Here is a 16,821-nt window from a genome sequence, read left to right on the forward strand (position 1 = left end):
TACCCTTTTAATCAGACAAGTAGTTTTTATTATTTTAAAAATATGTTATGTAAGGAATTAAGAAAGATTAACTAGAATCAAAATTGTGACATTCTTACAAATTGAAAAAATGTATTTATTCCAATCCTATTTGTTGTTTTATGAAAAACACACAAAACATTGTTGTTCTTTTTAACAAATAAGGAAACACGAAAGTTTTTTTTTCGATGTTTTTAATAAGAACAAATTAGTACCAAAATATAAATAAATAAACAACCATTAACCAAAAAAAGTAAAAAGTACAGAAAAAAAAATAAAAAAAGTCATCGTTTATTATCTCGCGCTGTGCCTGCCGGGTATGACTTCATATTTTCCGATGCCAAATCTGTAAGACCGGAGAAGCGGTGAGTTCTGCTGAGTGGTACCGGTCCAATCGACGTCCTTCGATGCCTGCTCTTCCAGTTCGCCGGCGCCTTCAATAATATCATTCCTCTCTCCGTCAGATCGAACTCCTCCTGCATCGCGCGGTAACAAAAGAGAGAGAGATCGCATGGAATCAGCTGGTAATCTTCTTCAAGCTTCAATTCTCTGATATGCGATATGATCTACAGCTTTTCAACTTCGAATGCGACCTCTATCACTTCTTTTTCTTTCAGCTTGCAAATTATTTTCTGTTCGAGAGTATGTGTGTGTAGATTATATGCTCTTAGTTTTCGTTCTTTCCTTGCGAGCTATGCATTTCATGTCTGTTTGTTTGTCGCATCTTCAATCGGATTCTGATAACTTAAACAGCTTGAACACTTTCAATTTTGTCTGTTAAATTGACATTGAATTCTTATTGTTGCTGCTGTTGATGCATAAATATAAAGAGTTGTTTTCGACCTTTTGTTATGGAAGAGTGCACGATGACTATTTTGGAGTGCTAATAACAGCGCCCTATATATGCGCACACACACGCTTACTTGGTGCGTAGAGTCATACATCATACATGTTAGCTTTCTTTGCAAGGTTGCTTATGCTTTCTGTTTTATATTAAATACATTACAGGTGGTGGTATAAGGGAGACATCTGTTGTAGTTGTGACGTTGGATCCTGGTGAAGTATATATAATTGCGAGTTTGTCTTCCAGGCTCGACACTCAGGTTATACATGTTGATCCCACAACCGGAGTGCTTCGCTACAATGCAAAGCCAGGATTTGATGTTTTCAAATCCGAAAGGGAAGCATTGGAATATGTTACGAACGGATCACATTGGTTGTGTAAGAATACGACCTATGCGCGTGCAATATTGGGTTATGCTGCTTTGGGCAGCATTGGTTTGCTTCTCGTGGCTACCAAGTTGACTGCTAGTGTTCCAAATTTGCCTGGTGGAGGGTGCATTTATACGGTGACTGAGAGCCAATGGATCAAGATTCAACTTCAGAATCCACAACCACAAGGGAAAGGAGAAGAAAAGAATGTTAATGAATTAACAGATCTTGACATTAATGGGAAGCACTACTTTTGTGACGCAAGGGATATCACTCAACCATTTCCTAGCCGTATGTGCTTGCGTGAGCCCGATGATGAATTTGTTTGGAACGCCTGGTTCTCGATGGCTTTCAAAAACATTGGGCTGCCGCAGCATTGTGTCACTCTTCTTCAGGTTTTGCTTCATTCTTGGTATCATCAAATTGGTGCTCATCTGACTATTATCTTCTTTCACCTGATCCTTATCTTTAACCATCTGATTTCTTAGCCTACCACCTCGATTTAGTGATGATGATTGTTCGAGCCTATGCACGATATGCTCATTATAGCCAACTGGTTCAACTCTGCATTTACATGTACTTATATTTATGTGCAACTCTTTGAGTATATATTTTACCACTGATAATGATAAGGATTTCATAACCGTTGTATTAGGAAACAAGTTGTTGAACTTATCTATGTATTAGGTGCTCAATTTTGCCTTCATTGAATATGACTGACACAAGAAGTTAAATTGTTGTTAAGATTTGAAGATAGCATATGGAATTATGCAATTAGATGTAAATTTAACCCTTTCATACCGTTCACTTACTTGATATTAATGTGTAGGGTTTTGCAGAGTGTCGAAGTTTTGGAACCTTAGGGAAGGTGGAAGGAATTGTTGCTCTCATAGCTCGTCGTAGCAGGCTGCATCCTGGTACTCGGTACTTGGCTAGGGGATTGAATTCATGTTTTAGCACAGGTAATCTGACCTATTAAGTTATTAACAACTCTCAAACTTTTTATCTTTGAAGATACCCATGGTTGTGTCATTTTTGTCATTGATTTCCAGTGGAGTTTCTCAGAACATTGAGGACAGAAAGTAATTTAGAAAAGAACATATTGATATTTTTTTATGAAATTCATTAATCTACAGTATTTCTTTTTCGTTTTGTTTGTATTATTTTGTTTTTGTTTTGCTTAGATGGCTTCATCTTGTATTTTGTATTCTTCTCATTTAGGAGTACGAATTTACATTCTAAATGAAAAATATTCTCCTCTTACTTTATGTTTTAAGTGAACTTTTCATACTTATGAAGATGGCAAGTCTGACAGGAAATGAAGTGGAGTGTGAGCAACTTGTATGGATCCCTAGAAGGGCTGGTCAAACAGTTCCTTTTAACACATACGTGTGGCGACGGGGTACAATTCCAATTTGGTGGGGTGCAGAGTTAAAGATTACTGCTGCAGAAGCAGAAATATACGTTTCGGATCGCGATCCTTATAAAGGAAGTTCGGAGTACTACCAGAGGTTGAGTAAGAGGTATGATGCACGAAATTTTGACGTGGCTGTTGGGGGGAGTCAGAATAGAAAGGCGTTTGTTCCAATTGTATGCATCAACTTGCTTAGGAGTGGAGAAGGAAAGTCAGAATGTATTTTAGTTCAACATTTTGAGAAATCTTTAAAGTACATCAAGTCAACCAGAAAACTTCCTTATACTCGAATTGAATTGATAAATTATGACTGGCATGCCAGTATAAAGTTAAGAGGTGAACAGCAAACCATCGAAGGATTATGGAAACATCTAAAAGCACCCACTACTTCCATAGGCATTTCTGAAGGAGATTTTTTGCCTTCACGAGAAAGAATTAAGGACTGCAGAGGAGAAATTATCTACAATGATGACTTTGAAGGTGCTTTCTGCTTAAGATCACGTCAAAATGGTGTGATACGTTTCAACTGTGCTGATTCTTTGGATAGGACAAATGCTGCAAGTTATTTTGGCTCCCTCCAGGTTTTTGTGGAGCAGTGTAGGCGGCTTTGTATATCACTTGATAGTGATTTGGCATTTGGTTATCAGTCAATGAGTACTTATGGTGGCTATACAGCTCCTCTGCCACCAGGCTGGGAGAAGAGATCCGATGCAGTAACAGGGAAAACTTTTTATATTGATCACAATACTAGGACCACAACATGGACGCATCCGTGTCCCGATGAACCTTGGAAGAGATTTGATATGGCATTTGAGGAGTTCAAGAGGTCAACAATTTTATCACCAGTATCCCAGCTTGCTGATATTTTTCTGCTTGCGGGTGATATTCATGCAACACTTTATACCGGTTCGAAAGCTATGCATAGCCAAATCCTCAGCATCTTCAATGACGATGCAGGAAAATTCAAACAATTTTCTGCAGCTCAGAATATGAAAATTACTTTGCAGAGGAGATATAAAAATGCAGTTGTCGACAGCTCTCGTCAAAAGCAACTTGAGATATTTCTTGGAATGAGACTATTCAAGCATCTTCCATCAGTTTCTTTTCACCCTCTTAATGTATGTTATTCTGGGACTGCTCTGGATCAGTTGTAGTGATAATAATTTCATTAATTTCTATGCTTCTTTTTGTGCTAGGTTCATCTAACAAGTGGAAACAAGTGGTTTTAACTGCCATAGGTTAATTTAAAAGCTATTCTAAGTTAGTATAAGCGTATAAACCATTGAGGCTTTTCATTCCCGGTGCCGCCTACAAATGGTATGGAATCACCAGCTGCATATTGGAAGGCCCTTTTGTTACTTGTAACACGTAACAGTGGTTTTGAGTTTGGCATCAGATTTAAACTTCACACTGGTGTCTGTTTCCAAAATGTTGGCTTCCCCGGAAATTCCTTTGATTCTTGGTTTTAGATCTGATCACAGTTTAATACCTTTGCATTTTGAGTTCCATAGATTCTGGCTTCCATGATTTATGTATTGATTGCATGTAATTTTTATTTAGTAATTGCATTGCATGGTGTTCGCTTGTGTTATGACTATTTCTCTACATTGAATTGTCGCATCTTTTCTTGAAAGTCATAAATGATTTTTTTTTTTCTGTTTGTTTTTTCATATAATGTAATGGCATCAAGTCTCTCATCCAAGCATTGTAATTTTGCAGGTAGTCTCTCGACCATCTGGTTTCTTCCTTAAGCCAGTTGCTAACATGTTTCCAAGTTCCAAAGGTGGAGCCAGTCTTCTGAGTTTCAAGAGAAAGGATCTAGTCTGGGTACTTTTTCTTTCAGTTTTCATTGTATGGAACATTTGACTGTACCATAGTGGTCTTTTCAGCAGAATCCTTTTGTCTCTTATTTGGAATAGTTTTTATCACACAGGTTTGCCCACAGGCCGCAGATGTTGTTGAACTTTTTATCTATCTAGGTGAACCTTGCCATGTTTGTCAGCTTCTTCTCACAATATCCCATGGTGCAGATGATTCAACATATCCATCAACAGTTGATGTAAGGACAGGACGCTCTTTAGATGGGCTAAAACTTGTCTTGGAGGTCTGTAATCTTTCTTCCACTTCTCCTACAACTTTAATTTTCTTTGAACTTTATTAGAATTGATGGTCCCAGGAATCCAGCTAAAACAAGATGAGGATCCTTTTAGTTCCTATCTGATGTAAAGACTAACAACTAGGCTAAGCCATGAAATGCAAGGGACCTAGTTGCAAAAACTTAAATATTTAGAATACAAAAGAAGTTCATGACTCTGGTTTTGGTAATTTTTTGTTAGTTTCATGTATTGTTGTACATATGTTGCTAATCTACTTGTGTTAAGTTACAATAATTTCGGATATCTCCCATAGTTTCTAATATTTTAGTGGATTCTGATGACAGGGTGCTTCAATACCTCAGTGTATACACGGAACAAACCTCTTGATACCCTTAACAGGAGCAGTTAGTCCAGAGGATATGGCTGTAACAGGAGCTGGTTCACGTCTTCATGCTCAAGATACATCTACCCTTCCATTATTGTATGATTTTGAAGAACTGGAAGGAGAACTTGACTTCCTTACTCGTGTAGTTGCCCTTACATTTTATCCTGCTGTCTCTGGAAAGAGCCCTATCACTCTTGGTGAGGTAGAAAGCAACTTGTGTAATTATTAATTTATATGTCATTGTCCTTGATTTGTGACTCTTCAGTTGGTTATTTAGGTTCTGATTTGATACTCTAGCTTGGTTGAAGCTAATGCCATTTGGATTTTTTGGCACATGATATAGAGAGGATGGGTGTTGCAGAACCCCCAAGTGGATGATAATTCTTTTGTGAATTTGTTTGCAGATAGAAGTCCTTGGAGTTTCTCTTCCTTGGAGAGGTGTATTTACTAACGAAGGCCCTGGTGCAAGACTACCTGAACATGCTAAAAACCTTCAGAATGAAAACATTCATTTTTCCTCTGGGTCAAAAACCAATCCATTTTCTGGTGCTTCATTTACTGAAAATGTGCTGCCACCAGTGCAACCAAGTTCCTCTGCCAACAATTTAGTTGACCTATTGACTGGAGAGGTGGTGCTTTCAGAACACATTGCTGCGCCAGTGATAGGAAATGCTGAGGACAAGGGAGGTGACTTTCTTGATTTCTTAGACCAAGCTGTTGTTGAATATCATGGTGCTGAAACTAATCATAAATCACATGATGGAAAACCTTCAGATAGCAGATCCCAGCAGTACATTGATTGTTTGAAATCTGTTGCTGGGCCACGTATGGTATGTTACTAACTCTTCTATTGTGTCCTTGAACCACTATGCTATTATGTGGTTTATCCTTATAAAGAGGAAGTCCTTTGAAATCTTTCGTTGAACCATTATTGATGAATCCTATTGTCTGCAGGAAAAGAAACTAAACTTCATGGAAGCCATGAAACTTGAAATTGAACGCCTCAGGCTGAACATTTCTGCTGCTGAAAGGGATAGAACTCTGTTATCTATAGGAACTGATCCTGCTACTATAAACCCTAATGTTTTACTTGATGAACGATACATGGGAAGATTGTGCAGAGTTGCAAACTCCCTTGCACTGCTTGGACAAGCATCCATGGAAGATAAAATTACATCTGCTGTTGGTCTTGAGACTACTGATGATAATGAGATAGATTTTTGGAATATAACTAGATTTGGTGACCGCTGTTATGGTGGCACATGTGAGGTTCGTGCTGAAACTAATGCACCTACACGTCCTTCCTTTTTGGAATCAGGCGGAGTTTCCCCGTCTCTCTTGTTATGTTCCCAATGTGAAAGGAAAGTTTGTAAAGTTTGCTGTGCTGGTAGAGGGGCCCTTCTGGTTGCGGGCTATGGGTCAAGGGAGGCCATGAGTTACAATGGTGTGGTAAATCAGGGGGGATCAGGCCATGGTTTCCAGGTTGACGTCTCTACAAATCGTACAGTAGTGCTGGATAGTGTTATTTGTAAAAGATGCTGCCATGATATTGTGCTTGATGCATTGATCTTGGACTACGTCAGGGTCTTGATAAGCATGAGGAGAAGTACACGTGCAGATTCAGCTGCCCATGAGGCCTTGAACCAGGTGATTGGATATTCAGTAAGGAATTGTCTTTATGAAAGGAAACAGTCTCCGGATAGAAAGAGAACTATTAAAGTTCTGCAGAAATTACTTGGCAGAGGGGAATCGCTAGCCGAGTTTCCATTTGCCAGCTTTTTACACTCGGTAATTTTTTGGCTTATATTACTTTCTTGTTTCAGGGTTCCCGCAGTAGATTATTGTCTTATTTCCATCTCTATCTGCGTATGGGTTGCAGTATTGTACATGTTATTGTGACCATTGTAGGTTGAAACGGGAGCAGATTCAGCACCATTCTTGTCATTGCTTGCTCCTCTTGAATCTGGATCATGCTATTCATACTGGAAATCTCCTCCTAGTACCACCAATGTTGAGTTCATTATTGTTCTTGGCACCCTTTCTGATGTTAGTGGGGTTGTTTTGCTTATTAGTCCATGTGGTTATTCTTTGGCTGATGCACCCACCGTAAGTCGGCCTCTATGCATACTCTCTCTTTTATTTTTTTTTATTTGGTAAATGTGAAGTCATCGAAAATCTTGCTTTGTAGTATATCTAGCTTTTTGTTCCAAAATTGTTGAATTTTACACCTTTTGGGCTGCACAAACATTGATTCCTTCTGTACATTTTATTTTGACTAATTCACCTGCTCGCACAGGTGCAAATCTGGGCCAGCAATAAAATACACAAGGAAGAAAGGTCATGCATGGGAAAATGGGATTTGCAGTCCCAGATCACGTCTTCCTCAGAATATTATGGACCAGAAAAGTCGGTTAGAGAAAATGAAGTACCGAGGCATGTGAAGTTTGAATTTAGGAATCCAGTTCGATGCCGCATTATTTGGATGACATTACGCCTTCAGCGACCTGGTTCACAATCTCTTAAGTTGGACAACTTGAATCTCTTGTCTCTCGATGAAAATCCATTTGCAGAAGTAACTCGGCGTTCTTCTTTTGGAGGAGAAGTTGAAAGAGACCCCTCTATTCATGCCAAAAGGATACTGGTGGTCGGAAGCCCGGTGAAAAAAGAGATGGCAGATACATCACAAAGCTACGATCAGATGAATCTGAAAGGCTGGCTGGAGAGAGGTCCACCACTGAACAGATTTAGGGTAAAAAAAATCACGCTTCTATGCTTCATTCATTAAAAAAAAAAAAAAAATTGATTCGTTATTGAATTTTTATCACGTGCAGATTCGTTTATAGTCATATATTGTTCTTTCAGGTTCCCATTGAGGCCGAGAGGCTGTTGGACAATGATATTGTTTTGGAGCAATATCTTTCTCCCGCATCACCTTTGCTTGCTGGATTTCGTCTTGATGCTTTTGGTGCAATAAAGCCTCTGGTTACCCATTCACCCTCTTCAAATACACTGGTCTGGGATACGTCAGCCACACTTGTAGACGAGAGGCACATCTCTCCAGCCGTTCTGTATATACAAGTATCTGTTGTGCAGGTACTTACTAGACCTGCTTTATTATTATGGGGTTGGTTAGCGACATTAGTTCGATGTGGCTTAATTAGTCCAGTGTGAAAATCCATATTGATTACGGTGTTTTTAAGATAACTTAATGGAGACATTATTACAGGAACCCCAAAGCATGGTAACGATTGCAGAATATCGTTTGCCAGACGCCAAGTCTGGAACAGCCATGTACTTTGATTTCCCTCGAGAGATACAAACCCGCACAATTATATTTAAACTTCTTGGAGATATTACAGCATTTGCCGATGACCCAACAGAGCAGGATGATGCCGGTTCCAGAGTTGTACCTGTGGCTGCAGGGTTGTCGTTGGCCAATAAAATTAAGTTGTATTACTACGCCGATCCATACGAACTTGGAAAATGGGCAAGCCTCTCGGCCGTTTGAAGTAGCGTTATACACAGCGAAGCACGAGGGGTTTTGTGTCTTGGGGATTGGTTTTTGATCGATTTTGTGGTTGTGTATTTCCCCATTCATATTTGTTGTAATCATTCGTTGATGTAAAATTGTCCCTATAGTTTTTTTCGTTTTCGTTGAGACTATATATATCAATAGTGCTAGGAAATCAGAAACACGTCTGTCTTTATTGTACGAGAATCTGATGAGATCTGTTTGTTCAAGTATTTGGAGCCAAAGAACTTCGTAAACTTAATTGTTTGGCGGATTTTTATCACAAATGGTCTTTGAAATTGAAAATCAATCAATGTAATTCCTGAAAAAGAGGTGTCACAAATTGATGTGCTCGAATTAATGTGCTCATTTCATCGCAACTTTGTAAAAAATCATGTTATATGCTAATTTTTGGCACATAAATAGGTCTCAAAATTTGGGGGTTTTATTATTACAAATGGTTTTTGAAATTGGTCCATACCATTAAGATGATCTTGGAAATTGAAAATGAATTAATGTAATCTCTGAAAATAGGTGTCACAAATCAGTATGAACATTTAGCCACAATTGACCCATGCCATAACAACACATAATAGAATTTTCGACAGAATGGAAGAACCACATTGATATGTGACACTTATTTTCAGGGACTACATTGATTGATTTTCAATTTCAAATATCATTTTAATTGTATAAGTCGATTTCAAAGATCATTTGTGATAAGTTGAGCCACCCAATTGCTTGATGGAATTTAGTTTTTCTTTTCTTTATTTTTGCAATTGAAATCAAAGTTTAATTTGATGCTTAAGCATATACATGCCCCTACCCATTTACATTTTGAGTTGTCTTATTAATCTACATTTTAAAAGCATCACAATCTTAAATCAGTATTTAAAAAAACGCTTTTTATTTATTTATTTTTTTCTAAAGCATGCAACTGAACAATCCTCATTTAATGATTTTTTTAAATGACAAGTACATCCGTATATGTTTCAAAACAACAACTTTTACCCCTTCATTTAGTATATTACAATAACACCATATCCGTTTTAGTTATTTAACATAAACGCAACAGTTTTATATAAAAGTTTATCAAACACTCATATATTTTTTTTCTTTTGTTAAAAGCACGTTTACAACAAAAGTTTATCAAACACTCAACAACTTTATCTTATTCTCACACCACAACAAAAACAGTTTTTTTTTTTAAATCAGAGGAATAATAAACTGCCCTATATCTTCTAGCCAGAAACCGAAGCCCCATATATCCTTGATTTATTGTATCACAGAGGATTTATGGATGCATAAAATTACGTGGTTGGTTTCACTTGATTAACCCACACAGAGATCGACGGTGCTGATTGGATGCATTAGTGATGATCAGACTGTAATGCCACAGTGGTCTTTGACGGTGTAACTAAGTCATCCATTTCTTGCGTTGTTGAGAAAGTCGGTAAAATATTCAGATTGATCAATCGGTTTGTAGCGGACGGGATGCTCCTCGTCAATCAACTCTTGCGGCGTCTGGCACTTGCCACTCTTGGACAGAAACAGAGCCAAAACGAACCTTTGCGTGTCTTTGCTTATTGTCACTCTGTGTTTGCAAGCTTGTATTTTAGGGTGTTTTAGATTTTAGTCCTTACAATTCATTATTTCTAGGTAAAAATTCATCTATCTTTAAAGATCTAGTTTAAGCCCAAATTTAAAATTTGCAAACATATAGGAACACTATTGACCTATTAATACAATTTATTTACACTCATGACACTTATACTTTATGATCCCTTTTCCAAATTCCTAAATTTATGCCAAATTAAAAGTAATAGAAAAAGTGAAATAAAATGAAAAAAGTGTTTGCATTAACCGTATCTATGTCAAACTAGACAAGTAGTTTTTTTTTTCGTGATATATTTTGTAGCAATTTTATCCATATTAATTCGTAGGTAAATTAGTTTGTTCCAATTATTTAAAAAAAAAAATACTACACCTATATTATATATTTTGAATCAAATAACATTCCTCTAACTTGTAGGTAAATTATTTTCTATGTATTGTTATATATGTTAGACACGTTTTGTTGTTGTATAAACATGAGTGGAACATAATATTGTTGATTTTATACATCAAACTGCATTTCTTTTGTTATAGGTAAATTATTTTCCATGTACAAGTACTTATGTTAGGCAAGTTTTGTTGTTGGTACATACACTATTTTGTGTCATTGTGAAGAAAGATGTTACATTACACCCATGGTATAATTGTTGTAGGTAAATTATTGGAAATTAATTTGTAGTTAGGTAATGATCATTTTGCATCATTGGAAATGAACATTTCAAAGAGTAGGTAGGTAAATTAATTTGTTCTAATTATATAAAAAAAATTACACTACACCTAGCTATATTTAATTTTTCCAATTATTAAAAAAATTTATACTACACCCAAGCAAATAACATTTCTCTAACTTGTAGGTAAATTATTTTTCATGTATTGTTAGATATGTTAGGCACGTTTTATTGTTGTATAAACATGGGTGTAACATAGTATTTTTAATACTATACATCGAACTATGACACACCCCGACCCAGGAAGTCCACTTGGACCCTGACTCGAGCTGTGCTGGCCGACACCTGAAAGGTGACGAAGCCATAAAATGTGATAGTGTATAAAAAGTGAATGAATTTGATTCCAAAAGTGTATAAATACCAGAGTGCGCTACGAGTGGGAGCGAACCCATTTTCACGCGCGATGTCAGAGCATAAGTAAAGTACAGTAATGTGAGTAAGAATCATACCCTCAAAAATATGCATCAATACTAAGATTCGCCACAGATTCTTGTCGATATAAACTCAGCAGCTAAAACCTGGAGGGCACCAAACAGAAGGTGTGAGTAAGCAATAAAACCAAGCTTCCCAAGTTACTACCTCTCTGAAAGTAATGCCCCTAAATGTAAAACCCGTATCGTTTTCCATAAAATGGTACAACATATATACATATATCCAAACCATACTAGGAAATGACCAAAACCACGGTTTGCCGTCAAATCCACCATACATTAATAAGTAGGCCAAATGAACTAAATCAAATACAAAGGGATATATCAGTCAGAGTCAGCTAAAATGACATGTACAACTTATCTGTATCTCATCAATCATGACTAGCATATAAGTCGGAATCACCTATAGTGACCTGTACGACTTATCCATATCTCATCAATCCTGGCTAGCATGTAAGTCGGAGTCACCTATAGTGACCTATACGACTTATCCATATCTCGTCAATCCTGGCTAGCATATAAGTCAGAGTCACCTATAGTGACCTATACGACTTATCCATATCTCATCAATCCTGGCTAGCATGTAAGTCGGAGTCACCTATAGTGACCTATACGACTTATCCATATCTCGTCAATCCTGGCTAGCATATAAGTCGGAGTCACCTATAGTGACCTATACGACTTATCCATATCTCATCAATCCTGGCTAGCATGTAAGTCGGAGTCACCTATAGTGACCTATACGACTTATCCATATCTCGTCAATCCTGGCTAGCATATAAGTCGGAGTCACCTATAGTGACCTATACGACTTATCCATATCTCATCAATCCTGGCTAGCATATAAGTCGGAGTCACCTATAGTGACCTATACGACTTATCCATATCTCATCAATCCTGGCTAGCCAATAGCTCAATAAGTATACCTGCACACGAGTCGGAACCACCTAAGGTGGTCTGTACGACAGGACTGGGTGTAAATAAATACGCTCAAGTGCTACGATCACGTGAAGACTGGGCGAATAATCGCGGGTCACCTACGAGTCGGAACCACCTAAGGTGGTCTGTACGACATGACTGTGCACCTACCTTGGATCCAAGGTGAGCATAAGGTGCGGGAGGTGAACATCACGTGAAGGACTGTGTCCTGGCCACGGGCGGGAGCACTAACACCGAGGTGCAGGTTTATGAGCTCTCAATGCATCTCAATATAACATGTGCAACTCATGACAACCAGTACAACCGTATCGAAGTTGCCTAACTCATAACTGTAGTCATGCTATAACGCAATCGATTCAACTAGTACCATAACTCACCTGAACTTACCTGGGTGTCCTGAGTTCACATTTGCACTTGAAAGCATTCCCAATAATTATATGCAAGTAATATACATTTAGATATATCATGATGCAATCTACTACAAAACCATGCCGTAGCATTTTCAATTATAAACAATATAGGGTGAAGTGTACAATCAATAACGCCCTACTCCCAAACTACTTATTTTCAAGGATAATTATTCATGACAACCCAATCAAATCTAATTTAACTAACTAATTCACAATAACTAAAACTTGTCTTTACCAATTTCCTTCGCATTACTCAATTTCCCAAGCAAGGCTTTTGTCTCAAATATTTTATGGCTGCATCTAACGTCTCGTTAGACTGCCTACGTACCCTAAATAGGGATCAAGCCATTCGTAGTTCACAAAGGTACTTTAAGCATTCACAATAATTATATAAAGGTAATATACCTAATCAATTTAAAAGTGTCGATTGAACTCTCAATAATATGCACAATAAAAAGGAAAAGATCCACTCACCTGGAGTTCACGCTATGATTCTCTAGCGCACGCATCGAGGCGTCCTGAATGATTGGTCCCTGTGACCAATTATCAAATCACATCTCAGAACTCTTATCCGTAGAATATGTAATTCACATAAAACACAACCTCAACGACATTCTAAAATAGCTTGAGACCCATTGACCACAAGTCAACCGTCGATCAAAGATCGACGGTAGGGTTTACAACCCTGTATAACCTGACCCGGAAGATCCGCACATCAGATTTCCAATCCGCAACTTCCAACGATCCACAATATATTTCTAGAATAACATATTAAAATTTCATTACGATCCAACGGTCAGATCTCCGCCAATTGCCTAAAACAAGTGGCCGTGAACATTTATTTTACTAACTTACAAATCCAATTCAGGAAGATCCGTAAGTCGGATTCCCGATCCGTAAATTCCTATGATCTTTAAATATTACGTATTATAATGTATCCAATTTTGGTGACGATCCAACGGTCGGATCATCGATTCACATTTTATCAAGTAACGTATTGTAACGAATTTAGGTTCCAACGATCAACCTACGTCATTCAAATGACAAAACTGAATTCAAGACATTTGACATAGCCTAAAAATAGCATTGGCGGCCCACTGGCCACGCGCCGCCGCGGGTGGCGGTCGGCCGCCCCGACTCGCCGGAAAATCCAACTAATTCCAAAAATTATCAAACTTCACAGAAATGAAGATCTCAGTGAGTGGAGCAACTTTCATACCTGCCACGAAGTCCAAAAGTGGACGGAAGATGGTCAATTTTGCCCACGAAGCCGGCGGGTGCCTAAAACTTCCCGACGTCGATTCGTCGTCTACGGTGGTCCAACGGGGTCAAGGTTGGTTGGGTTTTGCTCCTGGGATGATGGGCTACAAAGCCCAAGTGGTGGCATCGGCCATCGCTTTGCCGATTTGCCGGAAAATGGAGAAGGGTGGCCGGAGCACCATTGATTTTCGTCAACTTTCGTGGCCTCAAACCTCTACATCCCGTGGTCAATCAAGGTGGTTCTTGGGTGGGTTTTGTAGAGGGGAATGAGAGCTTCAAAATGGTGGTGGTGGCATCGAAAAACTCCACCGGAGTTGGCCGGAATCGGCCTTGGAATATGGTCTCGCGGTGGTGCGGGTATGGGTGCACGGGAAACCTTTTTCCCTTTTTTTTTTTTTTTTTTTTTTTTTTTTTCTTTTCTTCTTTCTTTCTGATTGGGCTTCCATTAATTTAAATAAACACTCACCTTGAATAACCAATTTCGAACGTCCGTAACTATACCGTTATAATCCGGACTCGCAAACGGCTTTCGCCTATATGTTCGTACCAATGAGTACTACGAGGATATGCTAAAAGAATAAGTCCCACAACTTTCAAGTCGATGGTCAACGGAAGTCAAGGTCCTTGCCTGTAGGGCAATTTCGTAAATTCACGCTTTTAAAATAAAATAAAAACGTAAAATTTGGAACGGGTTGTCACAAACTACATTTCTTCTTAATATAGGTAAATTATTTCTTCTTTTTAATATACATCGAACTACATTTCTTCTTAATATACATCGAATTACACCCATGGTATAATTGTTCGTAGGTAAATTAATGTGCATGTAGATAATGAAATACAATGTTCTAATATATTAATAAAAAAAGGATAAATTCAAAAGTATTCAAGAGTAGGGTGAAAAAACTGAATCGAATAGTTTTATGAAAATTCAATACCTTTCTAAAAAAATTAATATGCAATAAATTTTTAACATTATAATGTCTTTTTTTTTCTTGTTGCAAAATCATTTACTATTTCCTTACAATTAATTGTCTACATCAAGTATGTAATAGGGGTATTTTAGGCATGTGAAAAATGTAAAATGTGTGAATTAATATGAAGTTAATGAATTTGCTTACGTGGATCCTAGTCGTTGGGTTTTCTTTGAGTAAAAAAGTTATGTAGGGTTTTATATAAAGAAAATTGAGTTTGAAAGACTAAAGTCATATTTTCATTGTATTTATTTTATCATTGCTCCAAACCTACCCAAAAATATTTATGTCATATTATATACAAAAAAAAATATTTGAATACGTGGGACATTTTATGAATTTTCTACCACCTCACAGTTTAACTCAATTCTCATTCCAACATTATAAAATATTTTGAAAAAATTATGAAGTGGCAGAGAGTCTATGTAGACTCCGACTTTTGAGAAAATCTCCTTAGCATTTCTCATGTTGTAGAAAAATTTATTAATTATATTACGGATTTATGTCTGTTTATATAGCTTGAGTGAATTAATCATTGCATATTGCCATATACAATAGTAGCACCTGCAAAATATCGCCTGCGATGAAAGTGAAGGACAATGGCGGGGGTTGACAGAGCACCCAGTCCCCGTTCTTGGTCTGCACCTCCAAGCCATGGCTGTCGTTCACCTGATGCAGCACCGTGGTGAAGTTCTTGTCGGTGTGAATAAAAACACCCACGTCGGTTTCAATTTCCTCCGATCGCTCGTACTTGAGGAACGACATGTGGTGAGTGTTGGTGTTACCATCCTCGTCACTATCCAGTCTAAGTTAATCATTTGCGTTGCATACTCGTTCGAACTTCGACTAGTTAACCAACAAACAAGTTAATATCTATAAGCACGACAGTCTCACAACATAAACTGCATGCATATCAGCAACTGTAAGTTTATTGATTTCATAAAAAACTGTAAAGTCGAAGTATCAACAATATCAATAAACATCGACGACATAGATAACTTATCTACAGTTTAAAGTATTTCATTAAAAATTTAGGTAGAGAATTACGTGAAATTTTCATTTCCGTTGGGCCAGAAGTGATTGCTGAACTGCTGGCATTCAGCAGCATCTGCGGCGTCGTCCATTGCCAGGCTTTCATGGATCTGAGTGCTGTTGTGATATGCACCCAAGGTCTTCTTGGTCTTGCTCTTGACCTTCATCTTGGCTTCACGGGGGAAATCCATCAACTCTTTGAAAGCCTCCAACATGGTGCTGCGAAGCTCTTGGGGGACCTTGTCGCCAACTAATGCAATGAAGCAGCCCGTTCCTTCGAGTGCACGGATAACATCTTCGCGTATCCCTAGCCAAGAACTCGACCCCGGCTTCAACTCCTCCTCCTTGGAGAAATCGATCACCGGAATCCCGTTCTCCGATTGCTTACACATGGTGTGAGTAGGTACTTAATTATGTGTTTTTTTTCTTTTCACACAAAGTGAGCTACTGTGAGATGCATTTCATGGTGTTGCCGTTTATAAAGATCAGCTGCAGCCGCGTCATCACCTACCTAATATCCGCAAAAGATTATTAAGCGTGTCAAGTGGTATTATACTATCAATCTACAACAATTCATTTACATGGCACACTCGTGAACCATAAGTTGCACAAAATAATATTTGTGTTGCGGATTGCGGACCGGCAGTCCTGATCATAAGTTGCACCAACAAAATACAATAATGCATTCAAATGGTACACTCGTGAATCATAAGTTGCACCAACAAAATAATATTTGCGTTGCAGACTTGCAGTCCTTATCACTTGTGCTGGCGTCCGTAGTTTTTAAAATTCCAATA

The 16,821-nt window shown here is 38.0% G+C and overlaps 1 protein-coding gene and 1 pseudogene across 3 annotated transcripts; one reads left to right on the forward strand and one right to left on the reverse strand.

Annotated features, from left to right (window-relative positions):
* Positions 1-330: 330 nt before the first annotated feature.
* Positions 331-8,898, forward strand: LOC103956017 (probable phosphoinositide phosphatase SAC9). Of its 3 annotated transcripts, XM_048567485.1 has the most exons (14): positions 331-542; positions 1,027-1,625; positions 2,060-2,192; positions 2,546-3,762; positions 4,364-4,471; positions 4,578-4,748; positions 5,085-5,327; positions 5,530-5,812; positions 5,900-5,955; positions 6,080-6,913; positions 7,034-7,231; positions 7,422-7,874; positions 7,988-8,218; positions 8,352-8,898. In XM_048567485.1, the coding sequence occupies exons 1-14, from the start codon at positions 530-532 to the stop codon at positions 8,631-8,633; spliced, it is 4,821 nt and encodes a 1,606-aa protein (XP_048423442.1). In that variant the 5' UTR covers positions 331-529; the 3' UTR covers positions 8,634-8,898. The 3 variants fall into 3 exon arrangements, with proteins under 3 accessions (XP_048423442.1, XP_048423443.1, XP_009366221.1); XM_009367946.3 differs by having other exon boundaries at positions 332-542; positions 5,530-5,955; XM_048567486.1 differs by lacking the exons at positions 7,988-8,218; positions 8,352-8,898 and having other exon boundaries at positions 5,530-5,955; positions 7,005-7,231; positions 7,422-7,704.
* A 113-nt stretch (positions 8,899-9,011) lies between these two features.
* On the reverse strand, positions 9,012-16,518 carry LOC103956076 (annotated as a pseudogene).
* Between the last annotated feature and the right edge of the window lie 303 nt (positions 16,519-16,821).

This window comes from the organism of the source record quoted next, unplaced genomic scaffold, assembly GCF_019419815.1.
Source record: "Pyrus x bretschneideri cultivar Hongxiangsu unplaced genomic scaffold, Pyrus_bretschneideri_v1 Contig44, whole genome shotgun sequence".
NCBI lineage: Eukaryota > Viridiplantae > Streptophyta > Magnoliopsida > Rosales > Rosaceae > Pyrus > Pyrus x bretschneideri.